The sequence below is a fragment of the Ranitomeya imitator genome, chromosome 2, assembly GCF_032444005.1.
Source record: "Ranitomeya imitator isolate aRanImi1 chromosome 2, aRanImi1.pri, whole genome shotgun sequence".
Classification (NCBI taxonomy): domain Eukaryota; kingdom Metazoa; phylum Chordata; class Amphibia; order Anura; family Dendrobatidae; genus Ranitomeya; species Ranitomeya imitator.
This window is the reverse complement of record NC_091283.1, coordinates 123,805,052-123,822,757: the sequence shown is the minus strand read 5'-3', so window position 1 is coordinate 123,822,757 and position 17,706 is coordinate 123,805,052. Positions and strand designations below refer to the sequence as shown.

At 42.9% G+C, this 17,706-nt stretch overlaps 1 protein-coding gene across 3 annotated transcripts in view; it reads left to right on the top strand.

Moving 5' to 3' along the window:
• The window catches only part of LAMP2 (lysosomal associated membrane protein 2), a 94,803-nt gene extending 89,826 nt beyond the window's left edge, over nucleotides 1–4,977 (top strand). The window contains exon 9 of one of the 3 annotated variants that reach the window (XM_069747193.1): nucleotides 4,717–4,977. In XM_069747193.1, coding sequence (XP_069603294.1) covers nucleotides 4,717–4,859 — 143 coding nt within the window. In that variant the 3' untranslated portion in view covers nucleotides 4,860–4,977. Of the gene's footprint in view, nucleotides 1–2,722; nucleotides 3,110–4,716 lie in introns of those variants that run through there. The other 2 variants (XM_069747190.1, XM_069747192.1) reach the window with 2 other exon arrangements.
• Nucleotides 4,978–17,706: the final 12,729 nt, after the last annotated feature.

The following is a 17,706-nucleotide window of genomic DNA, read 5'->3' as shown; positions in this document are numbered from 1 at the left end:
AATACTGCGTGGGCTACATGGCTGCTATATACTACGTGGACAGTACTATATACTACGTGGCCTGTGTTATATACTACATGGCTGCTGTATACTAAGTGGCCTGTGTTAGATACTGCGTTGGCTGCGTTATATACAACGCATCGGGTATTCTACAATATGTATATAGCACAGGCCACATACTATTTGCCATATACTACATGGCTCCTATATACTATGTGGCCTGTGCTATATACTATGTGGCTGCTATATACATGCATATTCTAGAATACCCGATGCGTTAGAATCGGGCCACCATCTAGTCTTACATAGTCACCTGTATAAAGACTCCTGTCCACAGACTCAATTAATCAGACTCTCACCCCTACAACATGGGCAAGACCAAAGAGCTTTCTAAGGATGTCAGTGACAAGATCATAGACCTGCACAAAGCTGGAATAGGCTACAAAGCCATAAGACGCTGAGTGAGGAGACAACTGTTGGTGCAATAGTAAGTAAAAATGGAAGAAATACAAAATGACTGTCAATCTGGGGCGCCGTGCAAAATTTCACCTCATGGGGTATAATTGATCATGAGGAAGGTGAGAGATCAGCCTAAAACTACACGGGGGGAACTTGTTAATGATCTCAAGGCAGCTGGGAAGCGGGGACCGCGCCAGGACCAGGTGAGTATAAGCACTGCGCGATATTCACCTGCTCCCCGTTCCACCGTCGGCGCCGCTGCGTCTTCTGCATCCTCTGCACTGATGGTCAGGTCAGAGGGCACAGTGACGCGATTAGTGTGCGCTGCCCTCTGCCTGAACACGGTGCAGAGGACGGGGAAGACACAGCGGCGGTCGGCGCTGGAACGCGGAGCAGGTGATTATAGCAAGTGCTGGGGGCCTGAGCGACGAGAGGTATGTGACCTTTTTTTTTTTTTATCACAGCAACAGCATATGGGGCAAATGACTGTATGGAGCATCTTATGGGGCCATCATAAACTGTATGGAGCATTATATGGGGTTCCTGATTCAATATGGATATTCAAAAACACTTAACCTACTGATGTCTCAATTAATTTTACTTTTATTGGTATCTATTTTTATTTTTGACATTTTACCGGTGGCTGCTGCATTTCCCACCCTAGGCTTTTACGCGAGTCATTAAGTTTTCCCATTTTGTTTTGTGGCAAAATTAGGGGTCTCGGCTTACACTTGGGTCGGCTTATACTCAAGAATATACGGTACTTATTTCTCACTGCAAAATGCAAATACATTTATATAATTTATGCAATGATTTTCTGGATTTTGTTTTTCATAGTCTATTTATAATTGCTAAAATTAACCTTCCCTTAAAATTATAGACTGTTCATATCTTTGTCAGTGGGCAAACTTACAAAATCAGCAAAGGATCAAATGATTGTTTCCTTTACTGTACATCCTAGAACGGTTTGCCTTGTTTGATGCTAAATCACTGACTCATGTGCAGTCTGTGCTCTATTAGTATACACAAGTCTTTTTCACACATGCTGTTGCTTAGTTTTATTCCTCTCATTCTGTAGATGTAATTTTTGTTTTTCTTGCCCAGATGTAGTCTTTCATTTCTTCCTGTTTAAATACCATTATATTTGTCACTGTCCATTATTGAAGCTTATCTAGAGCTTTCTAAATCCTTTGTCTTCTCTTGTTAGCTATCCCTCATAGCTTTGCATCATCTGCAAATTTGATTAGTTTAGCATCAGTTCTCTTATCTAGATCATGTATAAAAACATTGAACACTGGGGCCAGGACAGACTTGTGGTAGCTCACTTGAAACACTTTTCCGATTGGATGTGCAACCATTTATCACCACTCTGAGTATGATCACTGAGCCAGTTATGAATCCACCTAACCGTAGTCTTGTCAGTCCCATACTTGGTCAATTTTTCGATAAGGACGGTATGAGACACTTTATAAAATTCTTTGCTGAAGTGAATCTGCTGCCAGTCAGTGGTGGAGGTGTGGTTACACAGATTAGCCTTACTACGTGGCAGCAAGATGTAGCCCTGCAATGTTAATCCCCTTTTGATATAACATTGTATTGAAACCATAAAGCACTGCCTAGTAATGGATTACATCCTGGATTCGGCCGCTCTTGCCCTATATTATGCTGTTCTCAGATTAAATTGCAAAAACCTGCTGACAGATTCCCTTTAAATGTCTGATTATTAGACCGTTAATAAAGCCGTGGTCGCACGTGCTCACTAACACCTCAACCACACAAGGGTACCTCCTTTCTTGTGATCAATGGTGGACCCAGCAACCATGTCATGTACATAGTCATGTACATAGATTTGATAATAATGATGCATGATTGCAGGGACCCCTATTGATCTCAAGGAGATCAGCCTTGTGTGACTGTTAGTGAGCATGTGCGACCAGTACCACTAAAATGGATCTAGATTTTATCTTTTAATTTACGGAGAAGCGAAAACGAGCCCTGATTGTCAGAACTTCTGAGAAGGATCAGTTGTAGTATCTATAGACGGTATGGATTGTGAATCATCTGAACAGGAGAAAACGGTACGAGAGGTGAAAGGCTTATACAAGTTGCATAAGGAATCTAGAATCATACCCTCAAATTTGTCACTTTTCGTCTGTTTTTTTTTTTTGTTTTTTTTTTCCCTTCATCATAACCTTTTAACTCTTCATCATAAATGTGAGCCGTTATTTTTTCCTTCTCCTTTTGTTCAATGTCCTCCACATAGTGGAAGAATGCTTTGCAGATCAGAACTTCACAGTTCCAATAGTCGTGGGAGCAGCTTTGGGAGTCCTTGTAGTCCTAGTGATGGTGGCTTATTTCATCGGTCTCAGGAATCGGCGTTCAGCTGGATATGAACACTTTTAAGGATTCTAAGCGTTGATATTGGTGCTAGAAATATTTGGCACGGTGCAAAATATCAGAACTGACTTGATGGCTTACATTGGTCTCTAAGCTTAATTTCGCCGGTAGCCGCAATGCAAGCTTATTCTCTTCTATTGATTGTTCTGTATTTCATCATGTCTGATACCACTATATATTATATATATAATGTATTAATCTTCTTTGTATTATGATATATGAACACTGCTCCAATAAATGCTAGTTTACCTTTTATAATGTGTGCAATTTATATATGTTCACATTGTTTGTTAAAAATGTGTTAATTTACGTGAATTTGCTGCAATTGCTATACCATGATGCCACTCTTGAGGGTATGTCTGCACTCCTGAAATGTCTGTTTCAGGAAACACTTGCATTTTTTTTCTTAAATGTGAATTGTATGAATAAGGTCACAATTGGATGTTACCAGTCCCCATGTGGATCTGTCTGCACTCGGACACGGTCAGACTGAACGGTCTCCATGCAGATGCTGTCCTTAGACGGATTTGAGCCTGACCCCAAATGGCAGCGATGGGGGAAAAAAATCAAAGGGCCTCTGTCTGCAAATGAGGACTGTTCAAACCAAACCAAGTCCTGCCGCTCGATGCATCATGGCGGGGCCAATTGCTTATATACACCTCCCACCTGCTTCTTTCCAGGACTTGGTGTGAACAGTCGCTCTGTGCCGACTGTCCCTTTTTAATGCTGCTTTACAGATTATTTTTGGAGAAAACCTTTTGAAAAAAAGTCATATTTAGGGTTTCTATTTCCTGGTGCTTTACATGTTCACCCGTTCTAAAAGAATACCATTCACATACAGCAATGTTCCCCATTCCACTCCTCCCATGGTAGTGTTATATGGTCAAGTATAGGCTCGTGGTGAAGCCATGTCCTGTGTACCATTCTGATTATTGCATTTATGCAGCAGCCGATGATGGATCAGCAGTAATGTATTGCCAGTATATTGCCTATTGTGTTAAATTATGCCAAAGACTTCATTTTGTTTTTTCATCCGAACTTCATTGTTGGCTGCAGGTGGGGAAGAAACACATCTGGATTAATGTAGTTACTAGTTATGAGCGAATGTCCTCTGATAAGGTGTAATCTGAGCATGCTTGTGTCCTAACCGAGTGACTAGTCCCTGCGCCTGTGTCTCGGGGCTGTTTGACAGCCACAACACATAGGGATTGTCTGTCAGTCAAGCAGCCGCTGGGACTCAAACATATTTTCTTGACACTGTTGGCACCTGAGCATGCTCGCTCTTCACTAGTAACTACCCTTTAAGGCAGTTTTTCCATCATATTAATTTCTAAAATATAATGTACCATCAAGGTATAATCACAAGATACCAGATCAGTTTATAGAATAATCACCCAAAGTGGTCTCTTCTGGTGCAGTTGATAAGAGGCGCAGACCCCATGAACTTAGCAGGTGGTTGGACCTCCATGGTACACACAACCTATGTATATAAGGCATTGATTTCATGCAATATTTGAGGTCTGTGGTCCCTTCTGTACTTTTTTTTTGTTAAGGTTATTTTAATTTTCTCTCCACGTGTTCTGTAAAGTCACTCCGGTGGAAGGAAATGTGACCTTCATAGAGTTGCTATAGATAGATGAATCTGTCATGAGCATCTAGAAGGCAAATACCAGGCCTATACTGGCAAAGCGAAAAAAAAAGGAAAGATTCGTATTAGATGAATTTGGCACAAATTAAAAAAAAAATACCAATAACTAGACCTAAAGAAGGGACTATGGACCTCGGATTTGTCTGAGCAGTTTAAGACTAGACTGGACCCTTGAACGGCTTCTCATGTTGTCTTCTCTTTTTCCCCAACAGCTGAAGATTGCTTTGCTGACTCTGATCTGAGCTTTCTTATTCCAATCGTGGTGGGGGCTGTTCTTGTATTTCTCATAATACTTGTCTTTATCTCCTACCTAATCGGACGACAGAAAAGTCGCACGGGCTATCAATCTGTATGATGCCAAATGCATTGCTTTCTCCTTTCTATACTTTCAACTAAATCCTTTATTCTTGTACAATCCTAACATCTCTATGCATAGGTGATATTAAAGCCCTGGTGTAACGGATGGTTAAAAAGAAAAATGGAATTGGTTTGTGTATGATTTCAGCTCTTGGGTGCATTATTCAGATATATTTTCCTACCCTGAATATATATGGCTTGTGTGAACAGTCATTGATGGCCAGATGTTTTAGGCCAGAACTGGAACTCGTTAATTTATGTGGAAAATGCTCCGCTCCGATAGGCCGAGCACATATAGAGCGAGAAACCACAGGAAAGAATCTATATAATGAATATGTATATGAGAAAATCAAGGTGTGCATTTTGTGTGTGTGGGTGGGGGGGGAGGGGAACCAGGCTCAAAAACTCAAATTTGGATGTTTTACAGCAGCATTTCTCACCTCTAGTTAACGGGCTTCATCTACCTCTGCTTTCTTCTGCACCAATAAGGTGAGGCTGGCTGGTGATGTTGCCAAAATATTACATTTTCTTAATAGTCCAGAGGTACACGTAACGACTAGGACAGGAGCGGGATGCTTTCCACTTGTGGATGCAACCTGGTAGATTTTATGTAGGCAGAGCAGCTCTTCCACTTCCAGGCTGCTTTGTTGATGGGGTGTGATTGCCGATGTCATGCTGATTGACAGCCACCTTCTCGCAGTTATGCAGTGGGGATCCAGCTGTCAATCAGCATGACATCGGCATTCACGTCTCATCAACAGCAGGAAAAAAAAAGCGGTTCCATAACCGGTCTGTGACTGCTCTGAGCCGGCATTGGGCACAAACGGCAGGTTATTGACTACATGCCAGTAAGTCCCTGGGCCATTGTTATCAATATGGTAAAATTTAGTGGCATATTGAGCCCTGTTGGTTTAAACATTTTCTATAAGGTGTTTGATTTAGGGCATCCAAGGGACAGCTACAGAGTAGTGGGGTCGCCAGTGTTGAGTGCACAGGGTGCCAACCTCCGCCGGCAGGTAGAATTGAGTTGGTAGGGCAATCTAGCACTCCCCGTTATCAGCAGCTTTTATATCCTATTCTATATTTGTATTGGTGTGTATCTCGCCCCATTTTCTGCAATATTTAGGTTGCATATAGGCAGTTTTTCTTGGAGCGTATACACACCTTGTATTGGAATTGAGACAAGTAGGGCACACTAGGGCGTTTGTGAGTCAGCCGCTGAGCAGCGGGGCGCCATTTCACTTCCCTAGAGATCCAACCTCCGCTGTTAGGTTGAGGTTAAGCACAGGTACGAACGATATCATCAGGGTGATTTATTTATTATCCAGTGTGAATATACATTGTTTTTTTTTCTGTTTTGTCATTTTTTTTTTTTTTTTTTTAGACTATTTTAAAGGGAACCTGTCACCCCGTTTTTTGAGATTGAGCTATAAATACTGTTAAATAGGGCCTGCGCTGTGTGTTCCTATAGTGTATGTAGTGTACCCTGATTCCCCATGTATGCTGAGAAATAACTTACCAAAGTCGCCGTTTTCGCCTGTCAATCAGGCTGGTCAGGTCGGGAGGGCGTGGTGACATCGCTGGCTCTTCCTCAGCTTTACGTTGGTGGCGTAGTGGTGAAGACACAGCGCGCGATCTGCGCTGTCATCCCTTTCGTCGGTGGGGGCGGCCATCTTCCTGGGGCCGCGCGTGCGCAGATCGAGTGCTCTGCTGCACGGGGCTTCAGGAAAATGGCCGCGGGATGCCGCGCGTGCGCATTAGAGATCGCGGCGGCCATTTTCCCAAAGCCGAGTTTGCATCTCGGCTTTGGGAAAATGGCCGCCGCGATCTCTAATGCGCACGCGCGGCCCCAGGAAGATGGCCGCCCCCACCGACGAAAGGGATGACAGCGCAGATCGCGCGCTGTGTCTTCACCACTACGCCACTACGCCACCAACGTAAAGCTGAGGAAGAACCAGCGATGTCACCACGCCCTCCCGACCTGACCAGCCTGATTGACAGGCGAAAACGGCGACTTTGGTAAGTTATTTCTCAGCATACATGGGGAATCGGGGTACACTACATACACTATAGGAACACACAGCGCAGGCCCTATTTAACAGTATTTATAGCTCAATCTCAAAAAACGGGGTGACAGGTTCCCTTTAATGTGTATTAATAAAAATATTGCATTTTAATAAGAAGGGACTTTATGGATCATAGCTTAACTTCTTGGGCCCATTAAAAATACTCGCAGATAACAGCTTTTGAAACGATTTGTCCATTCCAACATTTATATTTTAAAGACTCCGAGGTAGCATAAAACCTTAATTATACTAATGTCACAGATTCTGAACGTCTCCTGTTCTAATAGGGGAGGTGGTACACAAGCTCTGGCCCTGCAAAAGTATTCCCTGGCCGGTTAATTTTCTCCTATTAATAGTCGTCAGATTTCACTGCGTAGTATCATAGGTCTGTGTAATTCGGCTCTAACACTTGGCATGATTTATCGGGTAATTTTTTGCTAGTTTTATGGATAAAAATAATTGAAAAGTTGCAAATAGAATGTCGCCATGTTTTTGCTACCCCATATGAGTAGCCTGCTGTAGGGGCCAAGATCCTGATTCCAGCAATGTCTGTCATTTACTTTACTGGGTGCTGTAGTTTTGATACGGTTTGCTGCAAATCTTTCAGTTCTTGGAAGGTGCATCTCTGTATAATCCTGCCCACACCACTGTGCATGGTTAGAAAGCTGCCAATCAGTGATGTCGGGGTTGGACTACTTAACAGGTTTAATAGTTCTCTAGTGATAATCTCCTGCTGATAAAACAATGGTTTTATAAAAACTACAGCAAGTAGCCCAGTAAATGACACATTGTTGGAATCGGGGTCTCTGGCCCTATATTATGCTACTCTCAGATGGGGTTGCAGAAACCTGGTGACAGGTTCCCTATTAAATACAGACTCACAAATCCACTTTGCCGGTCTATTTCTTTTGGTCCAATGTCTGCTACCCAAAATGTGTGCGGGTCCTTCCTGAGCCCAGTGGCTAAAATCCCATTTTCCTGCTGAAAATCTGCTTTAAATTGTCCCAAGCAAAGCAGATATCATTGCATGAAAACTGGTATCTGCAGTGCGTCCCCTGGTGGTGAACGTGGCATTTTTTGGAGCATTTTCTTTTCTATAAGCCTCTATGGAGATGTTGCATTAAGGGCAGAAAAATAGATTTGTAATATTTGGCAGAGCGGCACTGTGGAACAGTCAGACTGGTGTGTCCCCAGCGGCTTCTTCCTTACCGCTGCCCGTGTAGGCAGAGACCTGTTAGTTCATGGCAGCAGGCAGGGAGAAGCCGCGGGAGATCTGCCTGTACGACTAGTCCCTACGACTAGTCCCTGGAGAATATGAACAGTGTGTTTTTCTCTGAAATGTCACAGACTGGGCAGCATGTAACAGGTTCTCATTCAGCCCTAGAGTATGAATGGGGTAGGTGATTGTGAGCATGTGCAGCAAGTCAGATTGCACATGCTCACACTGCTGTCCACCCTATGTGAATGCCAAGCTGCTGCTGCACCATGTACTGTCAGGCTATGTAGAAACCACCGCTGCGGAGGCTTCTTACGCCAGTTTTTTGCCCTTACTAACTTTCGATCCGTGTAAAAGGATGGTGGCCTTTAGTGACTACCTCCCTAGAGAAAATTGTGATTCGCTAATTAAAGGTATTTTGAAATTTATATATTTTTTTTTTTTTATTTTTCCATTTTATCTCTGCTCAGAGACCCCCTTAAAGCTATAATGCTGTGCTTTTCGCCTGGTGAGCTTGGTTCATGTATCCGTTACCCCAATTACTGCACACAAGGACCGGAGATGACTTGTCTTTACACTGAGAGTGCTACATTTCTTAAACAGAAAAAAAAAGCCATTGTGCTTCTCCAGCAGAGACCAGATTCTCTACACGGCCACAGGTCCTTGTGTGTGGTCACCAATATTTTCCTGTTTTGTACCATTTGCTCAGTTATTCCTTTTAGGGCTCCATAATTGCACTTCTTTGATGTGAGGACCTAACAAAAAAAAATGAGTACAGATTTAATCTCTTTGGAGATCCTGTTCACTATTATGCATGAGCTCAGTGCAATAAATAAAAACCGCTTGCTTTTTGTCAGATAACCACCATGGTTGTACATGGTCTAGGCCAGGGGTTACTTTCCTCTGAATAAAGCTGAACAGCAATACTAATTGCCCAAAAATACACCGTTGCTGATCTTTCATCATCCACTAGTTTTGATGAGTTGCAATACCACCTCCCATGCATGAGGGGCACTGTTTTGTTTTTTGAAAAATTAGATTTTATATAATTTCCATAACCTAGGCTGGTTTCACATATATGAGGCTGTTGAGCTCAGGTGAGGAGACTCGCGTCAGTCCATACTTGGACTGTGTGTGTGCGACATGCAAAACTGGCATTATATTGAAGAAAGGATGCCATATATTTTGGTATGGCTATTTGATGCAGGAGCATGGAAATTCCTCCTGAACAGACGTAGGAAAATTCAGAAAAAGTAGCGGTAACCAGCTCCAGTAAAAAGTTAAAATCCTTTATTATGAACCATAAAAAATTGACTCCATGTGTTAACATATGTCTCACCATGTCTTGTCGTATCCTCATCATGGAGTTGATTTGTGATGGTTTATAACAAAGGATTCTACTTTTAACCAGAGCTGGATACCGCTACTTTTTCTGAAACCTTAGCCGTAGAATATTAGAGGAGGGGGTAATGGAACGAACTGACTTGTGCACTTTATCTTTGTACTGATATTTCTTATTGGACAGAGGATTAAAGATGCAAAAGCGGGTACACACTAATGATGAATGGGGCAGCAAAGCGCACCATTTCTGCCATTCATCACAAATGGCACAAGTCTATAAATGTTCCATACCTGGCATGTATATAGTAAGCGTGTAGAAGGTTCTACCATCGGTGGAGAATCCTGCACACCACAGATTTCTTCACTAGGTTACAAATGCACATTACTGTGTAAAACCTTGTATTCTGCTAGGCCTCCATATTCCATACTAACTGTAAAATGTTTTACCAAGCGATGTGTCGCAGGGATGTGGACACGTCTCCCACAAAGTATTTGACCAGTGCAAGACCTTTGCGTGTTCGCGTGGATATGTTCGTCAGATCTGCCATTCATCCCATTGGCTCGAAAAATAAAATGTTTGCATTTCAGGATGTAATGTGATGCCGTGTTAATGTCTGAGTGCCAGAATGGGAGGCTTGAAGCTGTCATATGAATCCTTGAGTGCCTTTTAAATTGATCATGTTTTATGTCTGTTCTATAAATGATCACTGGAAGAAAACATTAATATTATTTGACCTGTATGTGCAAAAATTAAAAAAAAAAAAAACCTTGGAAAGTAATTTGTCTGGCGTGATATATTTCATTTGTTTTTTTTTTGTCTGCCCATGTTGTGTTTGTGGTCACAGGAAGTCCTGTCTGCTGTACAATACACTGCCCCTTCATACTACACTGACTTGCTTTAGATTACTTTCACTCTAGAGGCGTAGGAATTGCACTAACCCAAATTCAGACAAGTTGAAAGTTTAAGAAAAGCTCTACCATAATGGGTTGAATAAATAATGAAACTATTCTTTAAAGGGAATCTGTCAGTAGGATTATCCCCCCTAAGCCGTCTATATGGACATTTAAGTCCTAGGAAGCTGAGTAAAATGATACCTTGATAACCGTAATCCATGGTTTTATTCCAGAGAAATCCATGGTTTCTTCTATGTAAATGAGCTGTTCCAGGATATTACCCGGGCTCTGACCTGCATGAGAATCTGCCTCCAGGGCTTATGGTAATTGAAAGGGGACATTGCCAGTGTGATGGTGGTCTCTGCTCTCCTGATCTCACCCCAGAGCGGAGTGTGATTATACCTAATTAACATAGTAACATAGTAACATAGTTAGTAAGGCCGAAAAAAGACATTTGTCCATCCAGTTCAGCCTATATTCCATCATAATAAATCCCCAGATCTACGTCCTTCTACAGAACCTAATAATTGTATGATACAATATTGTTCTGCTCCAGGAAGACATCCAGGCCTCTCTTGAACCCCTCGACTGAGTTCGCCATCACCACCTCCTCAGGCAAGCAATTCCAGATTCTCACTGCCCTAACAGTAAAGAATCCTCTTCTATGTTGGTGGAAAAACCTTCTCTCCTCCAGACGCAAAGAATGCCCCCTTGTGCCCGTCACCTTCCTTGGTATAAACAGATCCTCAGCGAGATATTTGTATTGTCCCCTTATATACTTATACATGGTTATTAGATCGCCCCTCAGTCGTCTTTTTTCTAGACTAAATAATCCTAATTTCGCTAATCTATCTGGGTATTGTAGTTCTCCCATCCCCTTTATTAATTTTGTTGCCCTCCTTTGTACTCTCTCTAGTTCCATTATATCCTTCCTGAGCACCGGTGCCCAAAACTGGACACAGTACTCCATGTGCGGTCTAACTAGGGATTTGTACAGAGGCAGTATAATGCTCTCATCATGTGTATCCAGACCTCTTTTAATGCACCCCATGATCCTGTTTGCCTTGGCAGCTGCAATTATGCAAATTGTCTCGTCAGAGAGGAAGAGGACTAGAACTCTAGTGCCACCTATTGGACGTAGCAATCCTACAAGTCAATGTCAACCCTTTAACAAGCCTTGTCACATGACCTAGGATAATGGCCAAACCAGAATCTCAATTTGCAGACACTGTTTCCGGGTACTGCAGTGGAGATCTGGTTTGGCTGTATGAGAGGCGTCCGACCAATATCCAAGAAGTATCGTTTCTCCTTGCAGAGATTGACAATCTAAACATGCTGGGATGAGGAGACTTCAAGCTGCAATGCTCCTCTGGAAAATATGCCAATTATGCAAATTGTCTCTTCAGAGAAGAAGAGAGCTAGAACTTTAGTGCCATCTATAGGAAGTAGCAATCCTAAAAGTCCGGAGTGCCGGCGCCAGAGCTGGGTTTTCACCTGTGAGACTCGGCCGTATCTCGCGTATGTGTGATCCCAGCCTAACTTCAGTAGCCAGAAAAATATACAAGAGAAAGCAATACTATAGAAAAAAAAAAACCGGGGCCAGGGTTGCTCAAAGTATCAAGTAAAATCTGAAGACAAGGGTTTTGTTTTAGCATCGTAAAAAGGTAAAATTGCAAAGTGCTTGTAAAAAGAAGCAATTTAGCAATTTATAGGTTGTTACCCTAAGTCAGTGTTCCCCAAGTCCGGTCCTCAAGAGCCACCAACAGGTCATGCTTTGAGGATTTCCTTAGTATTGCACAGGTGATTGAATTCTTGCCTGTCCACATGAAGCAATTATCACCTGGGCAAAACTAAGGAAATCCTGAAAATATGACCTGTTGGTGGCTCTTGAGGACTGGAGTTAGGGAACATTGCCCTAAGTCATGTGGCAAGGCTCAGAGGGTTTATATTAACTTTTAGGATTGCTACTTCCTATAGGTGGCGCTAAAGTTCTGGTACTCTTCCTTTCTGAAGAAGCAATTTGCATATTTCTCGGAGGACCATTGCAAGGCTTAAAGGGAACCTGTGAGCTGGATTGTGCACAGTAACCCACACAGTGTCAGGTCGGTGCCGTTATACTGATTAAAATGATACCTTGGTTGATTAAATCCGTCTTATGATTGTTCTTTAACCCCTTTCTGACATGGGACGTACTATCCCGTCGAGGTGGGGTGGGCCCCCATGACCACGGACGGGATAGTACGTCCAGCGCGATCGGCGGCGCTCACGGGGGGAGCGCCGCCGATCGCGGCCGGGTGTCAGCTGCTTATCGCAGCTGACATCCGGCACTATGTGCCAGGAGCGGTCACGGACCGCCCCCGGCACATTAACCCCTGGCACACCGCGATCAAAGATGATCGCGATGTGCCGGCGGTGCAGGGAAGCTTCCCGCAGGGAGGGGGCTCCCTGCGGGCTTCCCTGAGCCCCCCGCAGCAACGCGATGTGATCGCGTTGCTGCGAGGGTCTCACCTCCCTCCCTGCTTCCTCCAGCCCCGGATCCAAGATGGCCGCGGATCCGGGTCCTGCAGGGAGGGAGGTGGCTTCACAGAGCCTGCTCAGAGCAGGCACTGTGAAGGCTGCAGCGCTGCATGTCAGATCAGTGATCTGACAGAGTGCTGTGCAAACTGTCAGATCACTGATCTGTGATGTCCCCCCCGGGACAATGTAAAAAAGTAAAAAAAAAAAATTTCAAAATGTGTAAAAAAATAAAATAAAAAAAAAATTCCTAAATAATGAAAAAAAAAATTATTCCCCTAAATACATTTCTTTATCTAAATAAAAAAAAAAACAATAAAAGTACACATATTTAGTATCGCCGCGTCCGTAACGGCCCAACCTATAAAACTGGCCCACTAGTTAACCCCTTCAGTAAACACCGTAAGAGAAAAAAAAAAAACGAGGCAAAAAACCGCTTTATCATACCGCCGAACAAAAAGTGGAATAACACGCGATCAAAAAGACAGATATAAATAACCATGATACCGCTGAAAGCGTCATCTTGTCCCGCAAAAAACGAGCCGCCATACAGCATCATCAGCAAAAAAAAAAAAAGTTATAGTCCTGTGACTAAAGCGATGCAAAAATAATTATTTTTTCTATAAAATAGTTTTTATCGTATAAAAGCGCCAAAACATAAAAAAATGATATAAATGAGGTGTCGCTGTAATCGTACTGACCCGAAGAATAAAACTGCTTTATCAATTTTACCAAACACGGAACGGTATAAACGCCTCCCCCAAAAGAAATTCATGAATAGCTGGTTTTTGGTCATTCTGCCTCGCAAAAATCGGAATAAAAAGCGATCAAAAAATGTAACGTGCCCGAAAATGTTACCAATAAAAACGTCAACTCGTCCCGCAAAAAACAAGACCTCACATGACTCTGTGAACCAAAATATGGAAAAATTATAGCTCTCAAAATGTGGTAACGCAAAAAATATTTTTTGCAATAAAAAGCGTCTTTCAGTGTGTGACGGCTGCCAATCATAAAAATCCGCTAAAAAACCCGCTATAAAAGTAAATCAAACCCCCCTTCATCACCCCCTTAGTTAGGGAAAAATTAAAAAAATGTATTTATTTCCATTTTTCCATTAGGGTTAGGGCTAGGGTTAGGGCTATGGTTAGGGCTAGGGTTAAGGCTACAGTTAGGGTTGGGGCTAAAGTTAGGGTTAGGGCTATGGTTAGGGTTAAGGCTACAGTTAGGGTTGGGGCTAAAGTTACGGTTAGGGTTTAGATTACATTTACAGTTGGGAATAGGGTTGGGATTAGGGTTAGGAGTGTGTTTGGATTAGGGTTTCAGTTATAATTGGGGGGTTTCCACTGTTTAGGCACATCAGGGGCTCTCCAAACACGACATGGCGTCCGATCTCAATTCCAGCCAATTCTGCGTTGAAAAAGTAAAACAGTGCTCCTTCCCTTCCGAGCTCTCCCGTGTGCCCAAACAGGGGTTACCCCAACATATGGGGTATCAGCGTACTCAGGACAAATAGGACAACTTTTGGGGTCCAATTTCTCCTGTTACCCTTGGGAAAATACAAAACTGGGGGCTAAAAAATAATTTTTGTGGGAAAAAATTTTTGTTTTATTTTTATGGCTCTCCATTATAAACTTCTGTGAAGCCCTTGGTGGGTCAAAGTGCTCACCACACATGTAGATAAGTTCCTTAGGGGGTCTACTTTCCAAAATGGTGTCACTTGTGGAGGGTTTCAATGCTTAGGCACATCAGGGGCTCTCCAAACGCAACATGGCGTCCCATCTCAATTCCTGTCAATTTTGCATTGAAAAGTCAAACGGCGCTCCTTCCCTTCCGAGCTCTCCCATGCGCCCAAACAGTGGTTTACCCCCACATATGGGGTATCAGCGTACTCAGGACAAATTGTACAACAACATTTGGGGTCGAATCTCTTCTCTTACCCTTGGGAAAATAAAACATTGGGGGCGAAAATATAATTTTTGTGAAAAAATATTTTTTATTTTTACGGTTCTGCATTATAAACTTCTGTGAAGCACTTGGTGGGTCAAAATGCTCACCACACCTCTAGATAAGTTCCTTAAGGGGTCTACTTTCCAAAATGGCGTCACTTGTGGGGGGTTTCAATGTTTAGGCACATCAGGGGCTCTCCAAACGAAACATGGCGACCCATCTCAATTCCAGTCAATTTTGCATTGAAAAGTCAAATGGCGCTCCTTCGCTTCCAAGCTCTGCCATGCGCCCAAACAGTGGTTTACCCCCACATGTGGGGTATTGTCGTGCTCAGGACAAATTGTACAACAATGTTTGGGGTCTATTTTCTCCTGTTACCCTTGGTAAAATTAAACAAATTGGAGCTGAATTAAATTTTTTGTGAAAAAAAGTTAAATGTTCATTTTTATTTAAACATTCAAAAAATTCCTGTGAAGCACCAGAAGGGTTAATAAACTTCTTGAATGTGGTTTTGAGCACCTTGAGGGGTGTAGTTTTTAGAATGGTGTCACACTTGGGTATTTTCTATCATATAGACCCCTCAAAATGACTTCAAATGAGATGTGGTCCCTAAAATAAAATGGTGTTGTAGAAATGAGAAATTGCTGGTCAACTTTTAACCCTTATAACTCCCTAACAAAAAAATAATTTGGTTCCAAAATTGTACTGATGTAAAGTAGACATGTGGGAAATGTTACTTATTAAGTATTTTGTGTGACATATCTCTGTGATTTAATTGCATAAAATTTCAAAGTTGGAAAATTGCGAAATTTTCATAATTTTTGCCAAATTTCCGTTTTTTTCACAAATAAAAGCAGGTACTATCAAAGAATTTTTACCATTGTCATGAAGTACAATATGTCACGAGAAAACAATGTCAGAATCACTGGGATCCGTTGAAGCGTTCCAGAGTTATAACCTCACAAAGGGACAGTGGTCAGAATTGTAAAAATTGGCCCGGTCATTAACGTGCAAACCACCCTTGGGGGTAAAGGAGTTAATGTTTATTTTCAGTTTTGTGTTAATGAGATTCTTGTGCCCTAAGGCGGGGTTGGTGCATGTGGTGCTCTGATTAGATATCCATAATGCAGACTGCTGACAGGTCACTGATCCCTCACTGACCTGCCCCTTAGTTTATATAACTGGAAAAGGAAAAAGTTCCTCTTCCGAGATGGCACCGCATGCACAGTAGCGGCTATCAGATCAGATGTAGATACAGATAGCTGCTACTGCGCAGGCGTGGTGGGTGCCATTCTGATATTGATTTTTCCCCCCTAGCTGAATAACATGAATAGAATGTATTATTGGCACATAAAACATGGGATTATGCTTCAGAGCAGGTGCCATGGCTGCCATCTGACTGCAGAAGTTTTTTTTTTCTTAAATATGTACAGATATTCATTATGCAAATGTAAGGGGTATACCGGGAGCGTGTAATAATCCACTCCCTTTATATTATATTAATATTCCCTTTGCCTATATTTGTATAAATGTATATACTCGTTTTGCTATGTATAAGGCTGCCGTCTCATACTAGCCGTATTTGGTCAGTATTTTACATCAGTATTTATAAGCCAAAACCAGGAGTGGAACAATTCGAGGAAAAGTATAATAGAAACATATGCACCACTTCTGTATTTATCACCCACTCCTGGTTTTGGCTTACAGATACTGATGTAAAATACTGACCAAATACTGCTAGTGTGACGGCAGCCTAATAGATCTGACATAGGGAAAGTGCAGTACCCGAGTAGTCCACTTTCCCTAAGATGGAGTGCTGACAGACTCTAGTTAGTTCATACACTGTACATAGTTACTATAGGAGGGGTCAGCTGCGGTTAAAGGAGGGAGGACTTCCTCTAAGGGTCAGTCAGGCCAGGGTGCCCAAACCATCTGGACGGGCTATAGAGCCTGCAGTGATCACGTAACGTTCTAAGTTGGAGCCCAGCCATCCAGTACCGTTAGGACAGAACAGCAGTAGTGAGAACTGCAGCTGAAAGGAATATTACGGCAGTACAAATGGGCAGATCGCTCACCATGTGGCAACTTATAGCATGGGCAGATGCCCTCAGATCTGGGCAAAACGGCTGAGGCTGGTTTCAGACTTGCGTTCCTGTGCACTGCGGATGGCAGTGTACTTCCTCCGTGAAGCTTTCCATGCTGGTGCCGCACACCAAGTTGCCGCATGCAGACACATCTGCATAAAACACATGTCCCTGCGTACCCAATGTTTAAGATAGGTATGCAGAGAAATGCTGGATGCAGTAGGCGGAGCTTTACGGAGGAAGTACGCTGCCATCTGCAGCGCACAGGAACGCAAGTCTGAAACCAGCCTAAGTGAAGTAAGTCTGGACAAAGAGGATGCTGAGGACCCATACGATACGGTCCGACCCGGGCACGTGCTGTATGACAAAGAAAGGAGTACAGGGAAAGAGGAAGAAGTGTGCATAATGGAACCTGTTGCTGATGCTGTAATGAATATGGATGTGCTGTGTGAGGAAACCAGTAAAGTTGTTCATTTGAAAGTTGAAATAGACTGTGTCTCGATTTCTGCAAAGCCGCCTAGAGGGAACCTACAGAAACGCAGAGGAGACCCTGACTATGCCGAAAGTGAAGCCACAGGTATACAGAGCAATGACTACTGTTTTCATGTGATGGAAGACCAGGGCACGACTACACAGCTGACCTCAGCCATGACTACAGCTCTGTCTCTGCCCCTCACACAAACTAGGGGGCAGGTCAACGAGGGAACGGGGACATGTCAGCAGTCTGCATTACGAATATCAGAGCACCACATGAAGACCCCTCACAGGCCGCCCTGGGGCACG